General features: G+C 42.9%; 1 protein-coding gene and 1 pseudogene across 10 annotated transcripts in view; one reads left to right on the forward strand and one right to left on the reverse strand.

The window, feature by feature from the left end:
- The window catches only part of Dapk1 (death associated protein kinase 1), a 209150-nt gene that overhangs the window by 57106 nt on the left and 136721 nt on the right, over positions 1 to 15323 (reverse strand). For all 10 annotated transcript variants that reach the window (XM_004862456.4, XM_004862457.3, XM_004862458.4 and 7 more), the window contains 13 exons: positions 14532 to 14661; positions 14315 to 14363; positions 14194 to 14220; positions 13558 to 13710; positions 13178 to 13223; positions 12106 to 12195; positions 10762 to 10854; positions 8540 to 8659; positions 8013 to 8111; positions 6753 to 6851; positions 3816 to 3914; positions 2638 to 2835; positions 1067 to 1264 (listed from right to left, as the gene is read on the reverse strand). In XM_004862456.4, coding sequence (XP_004862513.1) covers positions 1067 to 1264; positions 2638 to 2835; positions 3816 to 3914; positions 6753 to 6851; positions 8013 to 8111; positions 8540 to 8659; positions 10762 to 10854; positions 12106 to 12195; positions 13178 to 13223; positions 13558 to 13710; positions 14194 to 14220; positions 14315 to 14363; positions 14532 to 14661 — 1401 coding nt within the window. The remainder of the gene's footprint in view (positions 1 to 1066; positions 1265 to 2637; positions 2836 to 3815; positions 3915 to 6752; positions 6852 to 8012; positions 8112 to 8539; positions 8660 to 10761; positions 10855 to 12105; positions 12196 to 13177; positions 13224 to 13557; positions 13711 to 14193; positions 14221 to 14314; positions 14364 to 14531; positions 14662 to 15323) is intronic.
- LOC147829706 (coiled-coil domain-containing protein 122 pseudogene) lies at positions 4395 to 5063 on the forward strand (annotated as a pseudogene).

The raw sequence follows: 15323 nt of genomic DNA on the forward strand, positions 1-15323 counted from the left end.
GATTCGTGTAAAGAATCCTAGAAAGAAAACCAAGGTCTTGATGCTATTTCACATTACATTTGGCTTTTCCCTTAAGTCACTTAGAGAAGTGACGTGGCAAGATAAGAATGAGATAAAGCAGGAAAGCACCAGCAGCTGATGCCTAGGCCGCTGCTGGCGTCTCCCTTCCCAGAATGAGAAGGTCATCCACTTTAATTTCCATCACAGCTAATCACACAGTATGCAAGAGGGATGATTCTTCTATAGAAATATACTTTTCTGGCTGTTTTAGATTTTACCTCAAACAAACTGTAATAAAATCCTGCGGGCATTGTATGTGACATTTATAAACAGGTATCTCCCACAGTTAAATCAATCCTGCTTGGACTTTGTTTTTAACACAATCACAGCAGAAGAGTGTCTACAGACCTAAAATGACAGGGATATCCAAATGCTCCATCTTATTTGATAATGGACAATCTCAGTGGGATTCAGAGGAAAGAGAAGGTGGAGGCCAACCTCTAGAAATCAGCATATGGAATTTTTATGAACCTGGACACACATCATTCATTACTTCATTTTTTTATCACTCACTAGATGATAGGCCCCGTTTGGTCCTTCCCAAATAACTTAGCATAAGAAAAAGGGTTAGGAACTGTTGACCACAGAATCCTCAATGGAGAAAGACAAGAAATCCATAAGGCCCTAGGAACCCTGCCCAAGTCACGTGGTCAGGTACTTCCTGAAGGCTCAGTGCTCCAGGCAGATGCCCTCATTTGGACCATGGCATCTGGTTCCTCTGTAGGAGCATGCATTCATCCTCATTCTGTCTCTCTCTCTCTCTCTGAATGTCCGTCAGTGGGATCAGGATAGTCAGAAGGAAAGCACTTATTAATATAAAAATTTTTTGTTATTCTAGGAAGTTATTCAAAAGTCACATGTAAAGTGGGACTATCCTATAAAAAGTGAGTCCATATGAGCACTGTGAACAATCAAGAAATACACATAGAAACCTGGCCAAACCCCAGAAACAAGTGGATAGGAAGACCCAAGCGGATTCTGCAGGGGTCCCATTCACCACATGTACCTTGTTTGAGACGTCCAAAGTACAATCTGCTTCACAGAGGGCCACCACGATAGGCACATTGCCGTCTTTGCAGGCCACATGAAGCGGGGTGTTGCCGTGCCTGTCTTGGAAGTCGACCAAACACCCTTGGTTGATGAGAGTCTTGATGACCTCCATCTGACACCGCCGTACAGCAAGGTGAAGGGCGATGTGCTCATCCTAGAAATAAACCACAGCCATGAGCGCTGTGCACCTGGGCAAGTGGCCCTGTCTCCCCACCTTTCCTGCCACTGCTAGCTCAAGCCTAGTTAGCAGAAGGACCATCAGTACCAATCCTAGAGCAGGGTTTAAGCAGTTATTGATTCTGTGCTAGAAGGCTGGGAGAGGCTTCATCTGTTCCACTTTAAATAACTATAGCCTAAGTGGAATATCAGCTTGATTAATTTAGGGTCAGACAGTACAACCAAATGGAAAGAACCCACACTTCTTTGTTTCTGGATTCATCACACATAAGTGATTCAGCGGCCTGTTTGATTATTTAAAACACACTTTTAAAAACATTTGCCCAGCAATATTCACTAACTTCTTAAGTAAGAAGACTTTTATTTTATCTTACACCCAGAGAAACTGAAAACAGTGAGAAATAATTTGCTCAAGGGCTGTCACATGCATGAGGGCAGACATAACTTCCTTAACCTCCGTGTCCCGCAGAAACAAGCCTGTGAGTTCATCCCACTCAGTACAGACTCCCTGAGGAAGAGATGTGTTGATTTTCAGGCATAAGTGAGAGAGTTCCGAAGCATTTCTGTAACGTCTCTGTACCAGTTCCCCACCTCAACACTCTCATCATTTGGGGCTGGATACTACTGTGGTGGGGCTCCTCCATTGGCTGTAATCTACTATATGCCACTAGCAACTGTACCCTAGTGTGGCAACCAAAATATGTCTCCAGACATGATGAAAAGTTCCCTATGACCAACACTGTCCCCCTCTGAGAACCACTGCTCCCTACAAGACAACACTTCACAAATGGAAGTTCATAAATTAACTGCAGCACCCCAAATCTAACTATACGTGGCAACATAAGCCCTGAATTGTAATTCACAATAAAAGCAGATTATGCTGAATTTGCTTAAAAAGAAAACCTCTGATATGGAATTGAAACTGCCAGACAAGTAAGTGTGGTTTATTGTCTTTACACAAAACAGCAAGTGGTGGAAGCAAATAAACCACCTATTTCTTTGTGAACTGAAAAAATTAATAGTGTGTTGCCAGTCTTAGTCCTCAAAGAGATTTGTTTGGGATTCAGTGATCATCACTGCCCTTACTCCAAAGCTGAAAAGGCTAAAATTAGAAGAGGGCAAGATGGTTGGACTGAGTCATAAATTTTGTTACATGTCACAAATGCATATTATTTATTATACCAAATCTAGAAAAGCTCAGAGAATCTTTGGGATAGAGAAAAGATAATTACAAGTTGCTGTATTCAAGAGCTTGTTGTCCTGGGGAAACACACTGAGGAGTCTTGCAGTCCCATGAGTGAGTCCCCGAGAACACTACTCTGACTGTGACCCACTCCCCCAATGAAGCACCTTGTCGGAGGCATTCAGGTCAGCTCCATGCTCAGCCAGACACTCCACAATGTCATGGTAGCCCCTGGCAGAGGCTGTCAGGAGTGGCGTCTCTCCTTCCCGGTTCTTGATGTTCACATTACACCCAGCTTCACAAAGGGCTCTGGCCACAGAGTAATAGCCATGCCAGGCGGCACAGTGCAAGGGGGTTTCTTCTTCCTGGCCCAGAGAGAAGCACACCAAGGAGGATGACACAATGATGTGAAAGAAAGCATAGGCATGGTGAGAATTCAGGAACAAATTCAAGTCAAGGAGGTAGGGGTAAGAGCTCCCAGCTATTGGGGCAAAACATTAGTCTGAAATAACCCCAGTGTGAGATGTGACCAGTTAAGAGGCAGATCCAATGTCTCTCCTTCCTTACTCTTCTTTCCTTAAAACTTGTGTGTAGGAAGAGTTTGACTTTCTCAGCATTTTACTAACAAGCAACTTTGGGGAGCCCACTGAAAACAACAACTGACTCAGCTTTTCTGAACACAGAGCCTTCGTGTGGGTGGATTTATAACATCTTGCTGGTGAAATTGCCTTCATTTACTTCATCTGAAACTATTAACAGGAGGAGAGCACTTCTCAGAGAAAGAATTCTTCTAAGTACTCTTGCCTAAAAATTTCCTCATGTACATAATACAAAAATGAGTCAAAAAAAATAGCAAGACTGCTTTGGCAAGGAAGCAATCAAAATAACTGCTTTAAGGAGTGAAAGAAAGGGCTGGCCTGGAGGTTGCTAAGGATTGTGAGGTCTGTGTCTTCACTCTCAGCCTGAGTAAATACTTATTAGTCTGTGCTGTGATGGTGACAAAGGTGTCTTCTGAACCCAAGACTGTTGGTTTGAGACCAGCTCCAACCACTCAGGAGATCCGAGCAAGTCATGGAACTTTTCTCCCCCTTAGTTTCCTCATCTGTCGAATGAAGACAACAGGAACAGTGGCCCACCTGACAGGTTTCCCAGAAGATTAAATGAGGCAGTGCAGCATTTAGAAGGGAACCTGGCCCCGACACTTCCCCCCCACAGTGCTCTGACTGCACGTGTGTCCTCAGTAAGGGCCAACAGGGAATCTAAGCTGGATAAAATGCCAAAGGCTCCAGTGATCGTTTGGTTGCCTGCATGTGACACAGGGAGGGCATCGGCCACTGGGACCCACCTTGTCCTGGAAGTTGGGATTAGATCCGAAGCTGCACAGGAGCTGAACCACGTCAGCATGGCCATAACGAGCTGCCACGTGAAGGGCCGTCTCTCCAGACTGCAACGACATAGGCCAAGCCCGCTCAGTTAGCAGGTCATGGAGGCCAGAAGGCAAGGCCTGCTCCCACACATCCCTGGCCCATGTCCTCCTCTTGGTGGCACCCGGTCCCATATACCAACAGCCCAGAGGCAGGCCAGGGGCCAGCAGGCAGTGGTGCTGACCCACACAATAGCTCATGCTGCCAGAGATAACCTCAAGTGCACACTTGCAGTGAGACTGCTTTGCGTTTCCCATGAGGGTGTGCTGAGCCTTCGTGACATAAAGATGGTTCTAGTTGTCCACTTTAAGAAATACGAAATCCCAGCCGCCTCAGCAGTTCCGGGTCGGGCACAGCAGCAGCTGCCCCGCGGAGGAAGAGGAACAGCAGCAGGAGCAGCGACACATCTTCACTAACTGATGCTCTAGAGCAAGGTGCAAAGCAACAACAATCACAAACATCAGAAATAGAAAGAAACAAAAAAGTCTGTGTTCCATTTACAGAATGAACTTCATGAACTTGAAAAGCAATAGCAGCAGTCTGTGCGGAAACTAATGAAACAGAGAGGCAAATTTATCAGCAAGATGCTGCCACTGAGAATTCCAAACTTCAGTGTGGAAACCTGGAAGTTCAAATCAAGACCTTATATACAGAAAATATAAAGCTTAAATTTGATATAGCAACAGCTCAAGAAGATTTTAGTGAACAGATGAAAAGATATAATGCATATTATGAAAAAATAAAGGCTCATAAAGATAGTCTGGGGGAAATAGAAAGAAAATGGTCATTCATGACTGAACTTTAAGAAAAAAGAGATCTCATTAAAACACTAAAGACAATGAAAGAGGAACTTAGGCAAGGTCTCCAAAATCCAGGCGGAAACAGAATAACACAAACACAGGCAGGTATTTCAAAGCTAAAGAATAAAATTGTAACTATAAAAGAATCTATCAGGGAAACAACTTGTTTTCTTGAAGAAGAAAAAAAGACACATGAAAAGTTAAGAAAAGAAACAGAGGTACAGCATAAGAGGTATGATGCAATTCTGAAGCATTTGCATTGTCAGGTAAACAAGCTGCAGTCAAACAGAAGACAATGGCAATGGAACATTCAACAACTGGAAAAAAACTGCAGCTGAACTAAGAAAATCCACAGGAATGAAAGATTAACACTGCCATGGGCAATGTGGAACAGAGGCCATGCCAACCAAAATTATGGGGCAGAATATTAAGAAAATTTTTTCTTAACAATAAAATCTTTCTTAACTGTCAAAGGCCTGTATTAGTGACAGATATATTTTCTCTTTTAAAAATCACACACACAGAAAAAGAAATACAAAATTCCTTTTTGAATACTAGGTTCATCACACAGCAGTTATTTAAATGTACAGTTTTATTTATTAACAAATTCATCATTCCATTGCCTGTCTATGCTTAGAAAGTTATTTCTTATTCTCAAGCGATGCTAAATCAACTGTTACTATCTGTAACAACTTTCTGTGATTAATAACAAGGGAAATCCTTTAAGATACTGAACTTATATCTGTTCCCCTAAAAGTCAGAATAATTTAAAAGATACTGCATTGCCAACTGTCAAAAAACTGCCAGAATGCATGTATGATGGTTTAGATCTTAAATGTCCCTAAATGTCTATGTCCTACAGGCTCAGAGGCCAGTCCACGGCACCACTGTGTTGTGGTGGAACCCAAGTTAGGGATGCAGCCTGGGAAAAGGAAGTGAGGTCATTCGTGTGTGCCCTTGAGGAGGATCCTTGGCCCCAGTTATTTCTTATCTGTCTCTTGGTTTCGGGGACACCATGAGGTGAGCAGTGTGCCATATCACACACTGCCCACCATGATGCTCTGCCTCACCACAGGGCTCAGAGCAACACAGCCAACTGGCCATGGGCTGAAACTTCTGAAACTATAAGCCAAACTAAACCTTTTAAGTTGATTGCTCAGGTATTTTTTCATAGTGACCGAAAGCTAGCTAATTGTCTGTCTGTCTGTTTCTCAGGTTGGGCTTGAACTCACAATCCTTCTGCCTCAGGCTCTAGAGTAGCTGACATGGGCTGGGGATTCAGCTCAGTGGCGCTGCGCCTGCCTTGCAAGTGCAAGGTCCTGAGTTCGATCCCCAGTTCCAAAAAACAAAACAAAACAAGCAGAGTAGCTGACGTTACAGATGTGTGCTGTCACACCTAGCTAACACAGTCTCTTTGATGTGAATGGCATCCCTGCAGGGATGGTATAGCATACAACCCATGCAATTGTGTGTGGCAGCCTTAAATTAACATTACAAATTAGTTTACAAGCACTGGAAACAGAGAAATGTACAGTAGAATAAGTAATTAATGAGGAAGTAGAAACCCTAGGTTCCACCAGGTTCTAGCCCTGCCAATTAATGCACAGGATTACTGTATGAACTAAATAAAACACATTTATATTAAAGTAAGCTACACTGATAAATCGAAAACTTTACTAGCGTCTGGGTCGGTCCCACAACAGCCCTACTTAGGTGCATTCTCTCACTGATCTCCAAGTGCTAGTGACTGTAGGTCAGCACTGTCAGCCATTTCAGAAAGGAAGGGAGTGGAAGCATCTGCTCAGCAGCATAAGGTCAATTAGGAAGTCAGGACTCCGGTCTCTTTCTAGTTGTTTTCCTGATGGAACTTGGGGATCCATGTTACGGGAAAGATACTTCAATGCTTGCATATTATGAAAACTGTCTCGCAGATTTCAGCTTAAGGCAGATTTCAATATTAGACCAGGCTGTGGGCAAAGGGAATTTCAGCTTTAAACTCTTTACAGGAGGATCTTGGTCCTGAATGAACCCTCACTCTGGGGTCCTGGATGTCCTTACCTTGTCTGTAACATCCAAAGGGCACTTGTTCTCATTGAGAAATTTCAAAGTATCCACGTGGCCATGCCGAGAGGCCCAGTACACAGCATTGGATCCACCCTATATGAAGACCAACATGGAGTCACAATCGCATAGAACTGACAGATCTGAATGCACGCTTCCTTCAGAAGCATTCAATTCCCCTTCCTAGGCAATGACAAATTCCAAAGAAGCCACTTCCAAAAGGAATAAAACTCATTCAATGTTACAGTTTTAGCAACTGTACCATAGTTATATAAAGCATTAGCATTAGGGGACACTGTGTATAAGAGAATTCTCTGTACTATCTTTGTAACTTTCTTGTAAATCTGCAATTATTTCAAAGCAAAAGATATTTTTTCTCTCCTTAAACCTCACTTCAACCTCTAGTTTGAATTTTTTATCCAGTCGCCCTCAGTACCTGCAGAGTGGTGCTAGGGCCCTCTGCAGACCCTAATATCCATGGGTGCTCAAGCCCCTTCTATAACATGATGCAGAATTTGCATATATCCTATATATATCCTCTCATACAGTTTAAATCATCCCTAAATTAATCATAATACCCAATGAAATGGAAATGCCATGTAAATAGTTGTTATAGTATATTGTTTAGAGAATAATGAAATGAAAAGCTTTCTGAAAGTCTTTTCCCACTTTTTTTGTTTTGGTACTGGGGATTGAACTCAGGAACCTGCACTTGCAAGGCAGGTGGCGGCACCACTGAGCTGAATCCCTGGCCCTCCCGCACATTTCTGATCCAGACCCCATGGAGGTGGAGGGCTGACTATACTGCAAAGAGCTAGATATCACCACTGACAGCCCTACTGGCATCCATGGGAGCTGAGGACAGATCCACTGTACAGATTATCAGGTGTTACTCAATGTTCTCTACACTCCTTCTGTGGTACATACCTCAGAGGGAGTCATTCTTACTTGGTCGCCCTAACAAACATACAGGCAAATTCTTTTCTGAATAACTTAATTAGATAATAAAAACTTTTGCAAATCTGACTTCTGGCACTAAGGAGCAAAATCTGAGGTCGGTGCAAAGAAATGTTTGCCTTTTCCTAATGCATGTCTGGAAACAGACTGCACAATCTGTTGAAGCAATTCATCCTCCTTTACAGGAAACTGGGAGATGAATTAGGACACACATTTTTTTCCTTCTAGTACCCTACAACTAGGAGACATTTGGGGAGACTTAAAAAATGAATTCATTTGTTGATAAAACAGAATCATGACCTTATCCTGGACATCAATTCTTGAGCCTCGTTTTAGGAGCAGCTGTAGTATTTGAATATTCCCACAGCCAGCAGCAATGAGTAACGGAGGTGTCCCATGCTAGAACAGATGAAAAAAAAATGACGACTGCTCAAGTTGGACAGAAAGAAGAAGCCCAAGCTGTTGCTGCCGCACCACCCGCCACGGCTCTCCCAGGTCTCAGGCCCAGTGTTGGGGGTGGGTGGCGGAAACAAAGCCGAAGGACAAGCATCTCTTCCGCTCTGGGATTCACAATCCGATGTGACACTGCCGTCTGCAGGGTAGCAGACCCAGAGCTTCATGGGTGGAGGTGCAATGGGGGAACGAAGGAAGGCCCTCAGTGCAGAAAGACCTTGCGTGTAACTGCAAGCGCGCTAAACGGAAATAGCTCTCCTCTTGTTAGGAAGCTTCCAATTAGAGGGGAGAACGGAGAAGCAGATGTTATCATTCTGAACTTGGACTTGGAGGTGCAGGGTCACTGACACATCCCTGGCAGAAGAGAAACAGACCTTGTTGGGTTGGTTAACATCATAGTTGGACAATGAGCCCAGAAGGTGCTGCAGGCCTGGGACGTTGTCATCGTTGATAGCATGGATGATGGCTTTCATCACAAAGGAGTCTTCCTCATCCTGGAGAGAAACATTGAGGGCAGAAAGAAAGAACAGCTTGCTGGTCCTCTTCCTCTTATTAACATAAGCAAAGCTGCTGCTTACTTGTTAAAGGGACTGTGCAGAGGGGAGTGAGCCATTTAGCACCCTAATCCACTGGTCATGAAGGGAACTGGAAGGCGACGTTTTGCCATTTCCATGCTGCCAACTAATACCATCTACTCTTTACCTGAGCCAGGGCCACCTGCACTGTAATCCACAGAGGAAAGAGATTTCAAGGTTCAGATTTTGAACAATGATGATGACAAGAAACCCTTTGTGTTTATCAGAGAAATCTGTCAAAATACAGTTCCAGAAACCACTGTGGGGAATTTCAGGTGAAATACAAACTCTCTTTCTGGATAAAGGAAAAGAAAAACTACAGAACCCAGGAAATGGTATCTTTCAATAAGATAGTCTCTATTAATTACAGAATTAATGTTTTTGATCACTTGATAATCATCATATGTAAAATAAAATGGTGAAATTCTCTGATGCCTGATCACAATGGGGAAAAACACAAAACTTGAAGTTGGAAAAAGGAAACTTGGATGAATGTCTAATCACACAGAGAGAGATAACTACAGAGTACTAAACAGCAAGTTTGTTAATTCTTTGCCACTCTGTAATTTTTTTAATAAGCTACTTCCAAACTGTGGTCCACAAAACCAAGGAATAACCTAGAAAAACCCTAAGAAAAGTTTTTGGACTTATAGACATATGGCTAATGGAAATTTCCAGTCTGGAGGAGCACATGTGGAGACCAGGCCTCTGCTTGTGAGGTAACATGGAGAAGCATTTCTCAGAGTCCTTTCTCCTCTATAGATCTGAATCCAAACAAACTCTACACAAGGTTAGATGGTATTTGTGCAGATCGCCACTGTTTAAGACTGTTACTTGTTTTGCTTTGCTATCACAATTCAAATAGATGACGAGAAGTCACCGGCATGGGAGTGAAATTCAAGAGAAATAGGGTATGTGGCAGGGATAAAACAGTCTGTGAGCAAAGCCTCAAGATGAGTGGAACACGAAGGTGAGCAGTGACACTGGCCTCTGGGGGGTGTTTCTTTACTTAGATTTCCCATGCAAAGCTTTACACTGTGACACGTGTACTCTTCCCTGACCAATTACTCGGGATGATCGTAATTTACAATCCTTAGTCACACTCATTATCCTACTTGGATTCTTAGTTTTCATCTTTCTCCTGGTTCCACTGCTATGCTAAAAGAATTCCCAAGGATGCCTCCTTCCTCCTCTTCCTAATTTATTTCTCTCCCACTTGTTTTTCCTTGTAACATCTCCTATCTCTTTTTACTGCGCAAGGCTAGATGTGGAGCCTCAGTGAAGCTACAGCTTCAGGGGTAAAAAGAGCTGGTGACTGCTGGCGTGTGATCTGTGCCTGTGGAGTCCCCAACTCCACCCTGACTATTCAGTTATCGGGCAAGGTATTTCCCATCACCCTAGCGTGCCTGCCCTTTCTGAAGTCCCTTTTACCTCCAGCATCAACAAAACCCTGCTGTTTGATTATCAGGGGAGTCTTGTTGAGTGCACAAGTGTCTAGTCATATCTGAAGAGCTATGTGTTATTAGGGTTCAGTTTGGATTGGAGGGAAAATGTGGTGTTGCTCTCAAGCCTCTTGGGCAATGCAATGTCAATAAACCAATTGAGCGTGGCTTTCTGATCTACCACAAGACACCACAGCCAGCAGAGTAGCATCTTCCTTATGTTCTGGGGCAGGGGAAGAGGGTGAGAACTGCACCTCTCGTATCACTGAGATTCTCTCATGTCAGGAGCAACTGATGGCTCTCATTTAGTTCGTACAAAGTTGAATAAGCTCTTTTCTTCTCCACTGGTTAAGTTCTCCTTTACCAGTGTGTGTGTGCGTGTGTGTGTGTGTACACATGCGTGTGCGTGTGTGTATGTATATGTATATATGGTACACGGTGTGAAGAAAAGTGTGAGTAGTACGAGAGGCAGAAGAATCGTCCCAACCATTCTGGGTTGTTGAAGAACCAGAACAATTTAAACATTCTAGACACACAGCAGTAAGAAAGAGGATCACCAAGGCAAACAAGTTTTCTTACCAGAGTATCATCACTCCTGGCAACACTCATGTTACTTCTGGACAGGAATGACCTGGACAATCTTTGGCAGAGTGATATCAAGCGAACAGATTGCTTTAAAAACAACAACAACAACAACAACAACAAAAGTCAGAGGAAGAGAAGAACAAGAGCTTATGTAACAACACTCAAATTACTGCAAATGACAATCTTTTAGGTAATATTCACTGCTGAGCACATGGTTTCTCTGGGGGAGGGTGATCCCAGGATAGCTTGTACAGTATTTGCTTGAAGAATAATTCTAAAGGTCTTATAAATCCAGACAACATGATAGAGATTCTTCATTTTATTATTAAGCTGCAGAACCAGATACTCTAAATCCCTTCATACTCCATACTTTGTTCTCTGTTCTTTGAGGAATGTGATCACACCTTACCAAAGTCCTTAAAGGTCTCTCAAGTAGCACAGTATACAGAGCCAGGAGCTCAGGATACAGGGGTCCCTGAATTCCCTGAACAGTGGTGGTAGATAATGTGATTATCAGAGCACATACAGTTACTGAAGAGGAACAAGTATGGGGTACATTGGTCTATAGGACAAATATTTATGTATTTATTATACAAGTATGCTCAAAGGCAGAAGCACCAGAGAGAGTCAGAGGCAGAAAGAGAGAAACTCACAGTAGATCTCTATACTTTAAGCCTTCTGCGAAGGCTTCTTCGAGAGTCTAGAGCTGTGGTACTTAACCCTATCCTGGCCCCCAAAACTTAATGGGCGTGAAAATAGGTCACTGTTGGTCTAGTGCTGGGGAAACACAGACAGCGCTTACTTTCTCTGGATGTGCCATGATCCTAGCAATAATAAGCCATCCCGTTACATTCTGAAACTTGAATTTTTGCTCTGAGGATGCTCATACCAGTGTCTCCTGGCTCCTGCTGAGACCATCCACAGGCCAAGCCCTTGGGGACCAGGCTGAATTGAAAGGCTCATTTACGTACACTCTGCTATAAATGTATTGCCATGCTGCTTACTCCAAAGAATGAATTTATTAAAAATGCTGCTTGCTGTATTTAGAAAAAGACTTCATTGTAACTTTATTGTACTGATAATAAAATATTGCTTTGGGAATGGAATTGACAAAAGAAAATGCAAAATTGCAAAATTACATTAAAAAATGAGTTAAAAGGAATTAAATGGTTTTTGCTTGTCCTTAAAAGTAGGGTAATGGTACAGAAGAGTACAACAAATCAAAAACAAAAAAAGAATGTATTTTACCATTGTCAGGTCAGAAGAGATGAACCCTGACTAGACAGAACTATGCAGAAGAAATCATTTTTTTAATCTTTCCATATCAAATAATCTTACTTTCCATTTTTTCCGTGCCGCAAACTTTTTGAATTTCTCCATATTTACTGCTGATGCTTTTCTACTAAGTGCTTGTTGTGTATCTTTAGGCTAAAATGAAAATTCAAGAAAAAAAACTGAGAGCTCTCCAATTACAGAAATGGGTTATATGACAATTTTTTAAAACCTCTCATTATTCCAAATAAGCTTACACATTCACCTTCTCAACATACTATTAGATGCTGGGAAAACATGCAAAACACAGGAACCTAGTCTTAGAGGTAGAACTGCCATTGCGGAGGGTTTAATATAATCCATACAAACTGGATCTGAAAAGAAGCTGAGCTTGGAGTCAAACCAAACTATAACTTTCCATACTGATAATTTGAAGATGGCAAGATTCACGCATATTCGGAAGCTTCTGAACTTGGGTATCATCAAGCAATTTCAAGCTGGGAGGAACCTCAGAAGTGTGCAAATTTGGTGGACTCCACACCATTTGAATTCCTTTTACTGCCATCTAGCTCAGCAGATACATTTAGATACTGGGCTCACATCTGACAGAAGCAGCCCAGACAACTATGGATAGGAGCTCTTACAGGCAGTGTCTTCTACTTGTTCCCAACCTACTTCTGGAATGCCACTTAATGGTTCCACGACTGTTTTTTGTTTTTGGTTTTTGTTTTGTAACTGCCGTATTTCCATGATATAGTTTGGATCTTAAATATTCCCCCAAAGGGTACAATGCTAATGGTGTAGCCTGTGTGCTACAAGGAAGCAGTGGAACCTTTAAAAGGCAGAGACTAGTGGGGGAAAGTCAGGTCACTGATGTGTGCACCCCAACCCCTCCCTGTCTCTCTCTTCCCCTCCAGGCCAACAACTTTCCTCTGCTACATGCTCCCCCCGTGATTTTTCTCCTGCCATCTCTATGATCACAAGGATGCACTCTAATCTGTCTGTTTAATGCATGGCACCGATAGCACACATAACAGTCTGGGAAAGGACCTTTGGTTAGTAGTACTCTAGGACAAATGAATTCTAGGAGGCCTGAACCAACTATTGAGAGAAATGACTAAAACAGCACGTGACTCACCTTGATCCAGGGATGCTGCAGACTATCCTGAATTGTCATCCTCTTCCTTGGGGCAGGTGGGTGGGGGAGAAAAAGATGCCATGATTACAGCAGAAAACACTAAGGTGGTTTCTGTGCCAGCTCAGCCTACTAAGCAGACACCCTGGAAAAAAGCAGTTCAGGACCTACTTCACAAGAGAAGCTGAAAGTAACACTGGTCCATTTTTTGGTAATGTCATTGTGGAAGGACTGAAATGTGCAGTTCAGAGTATCCTGAGCACATTTTCTGAAGTGCTACACAGAGCATGCTTCATTCTGACAGAAGGGAAAACCTGGGTCTGATAAAGGTGGCCTCATGCACGGAACATGGCCCAGGCCCTCTCGGGGTAATGGACACTCACTTTGGATCCTTGACCAGAAGTCTTCTGATGAAATCTTTGGCTAGGGCACTGGTATTACTGAAGTATTCTTCCTCAAATTCATAGTTGACCGCAGACACATTTGCTAATGTTTCTTGCTTAGTGTCCCCAAGAAATGGGGAGGCCCCGCTTAAGCTGTGAAAAGTAAAGTGGGACAGAGAACATGAATGGCTGCCTTGTGTCATCATTTTGCTCCACTAATATATGGTAAAGGGAGCGGGAGTAAGATTCGAATCTTATGCTTGGCAGTCACTTTAGCATTCAACCACATTTCATGGGGCGTTGAACTGTCATGGACAAGAGTCCATCCAATGCAAGAGATTCATTTAAAAAGTCAGTCTGAAATAGTGTTTAGTGGCTTTAAATAAATCCTTTCATCCTATTTTCTCTGTAGTGATGGACAGCCATGTTTTCCTACAATGGTTATGCTACAGTTCCTAATGGTTCATTCTGAATTAGGGGAATATATTTAATCAGTATAAATGAAAGATGTTAGGGGTGTAAAATGAACGTGTTTACCTAAGAGTGTGCGCAAGCTGAAAAGGACTGACATAGCACATGTGGTGAGTAAACATGATCTCAAAGAAAAGAATACAAGTGGTAGATTTGGTTACTTACAGAATATAGGTTATTACCCCGATACTCCTAGACGTAAAAGCAAAACAAACAAAAAAAAACCATGTCAGAAGAATAGTAAACTAAATCAGAAAGAGAACAACATCAAGGATTTGCTCCTTACCACATATCTGCCTCGAGACCCAGAGGTTCATAGTTGACTATCTCAGGAGCTGGGAGGAAATAAACATTTATTTACCTCAGGAAGGCAGAAAACTAGCAGATACTCTTTCCATGTGACAACCAGAAACATGGACAGGAACATGCACTTACAAAAGCTGGGCAAGCTCTGCCAGCACTGGTGATGAGATATAGATTACCACAGGAACGAAGAAACCTACCAACAAACTCTGGCGTTCCGAATATGTTCTTGAATTCATTTCCAAAGTCAATTTTATGGGCCAAGCCAAAGTCGATGATTTTGATCCGAGGTTTGGGAACATTTCTATCCAAAAGCATTATGTTCTCAGGCTAAAAAAAAGGAGAGAAAATAAAAAGCTGTAGCATGATGTTGAGGACAAGGTGGAAGAATAGTTCTTCCTTGCTCCTAAAAAATAACCAAAACAAAATAGGGAGAGGAGGGGTAGTTCAAAGAGGATACAGGGAAGATGGGATGTTTTGGCTTAGGTTCTCCCAGGAGCAGGCTGAGTCAAGGGTCTGGATGCCAAGGCTGTGTGTTGGAGGAAACGCGTGGTAGGGGAAAAGGAGGCAGAAAACAGAAGGAAGCCAGAAGAACAAGCTGTCTTATCAAGATGGATGTGACCAGAGGTCAGGCCTTTGGGACAACTTAGGGAGAAAAAGTAGAACTCAGTGTTAGTCTAAGTGAAGCACAAGGAAGCTGCGGCCTTTCCCATACCTCCCAACCCCTCATTGTCCAGAAATTCTCCACAGCCATTCATTCATGGAGTTTCTAGCTCCCAGATGCAGAACAAGACCTCATGCAGAGAGCTGCAGGTGTTGCAGCAAGCTACCTTTGGGGTGTGGGTTAGTGAGCCCTGGGGGATATAGATGGGGCTTTGCCAGCTCCACTGCAGCAAGTATGGAGAACACTCTCGGTCCTCTGAAGCCTTTTCCTCCACCAACAGTCTGAGTCACACTGTGCTACATCTCTTCTTGCTGCCTTGAACTGGGAC

This window comes from Heterocephalus glaber, unplaced genomic scaffold, assembly GCF_053883595.1.
Source record: "Heterocephalus glaber isolate CG9 unplaced genomic scaffold, H.glaber_assembly_v1.0 deba00000546, whole genome shotgun sequence".
Lineage (NCBI taxonomy): Eukaryota > Metazoa > Chordata > Mammalia > Rodentia > Bathyergidae > Heterocephalus > Heterocephalus glaber.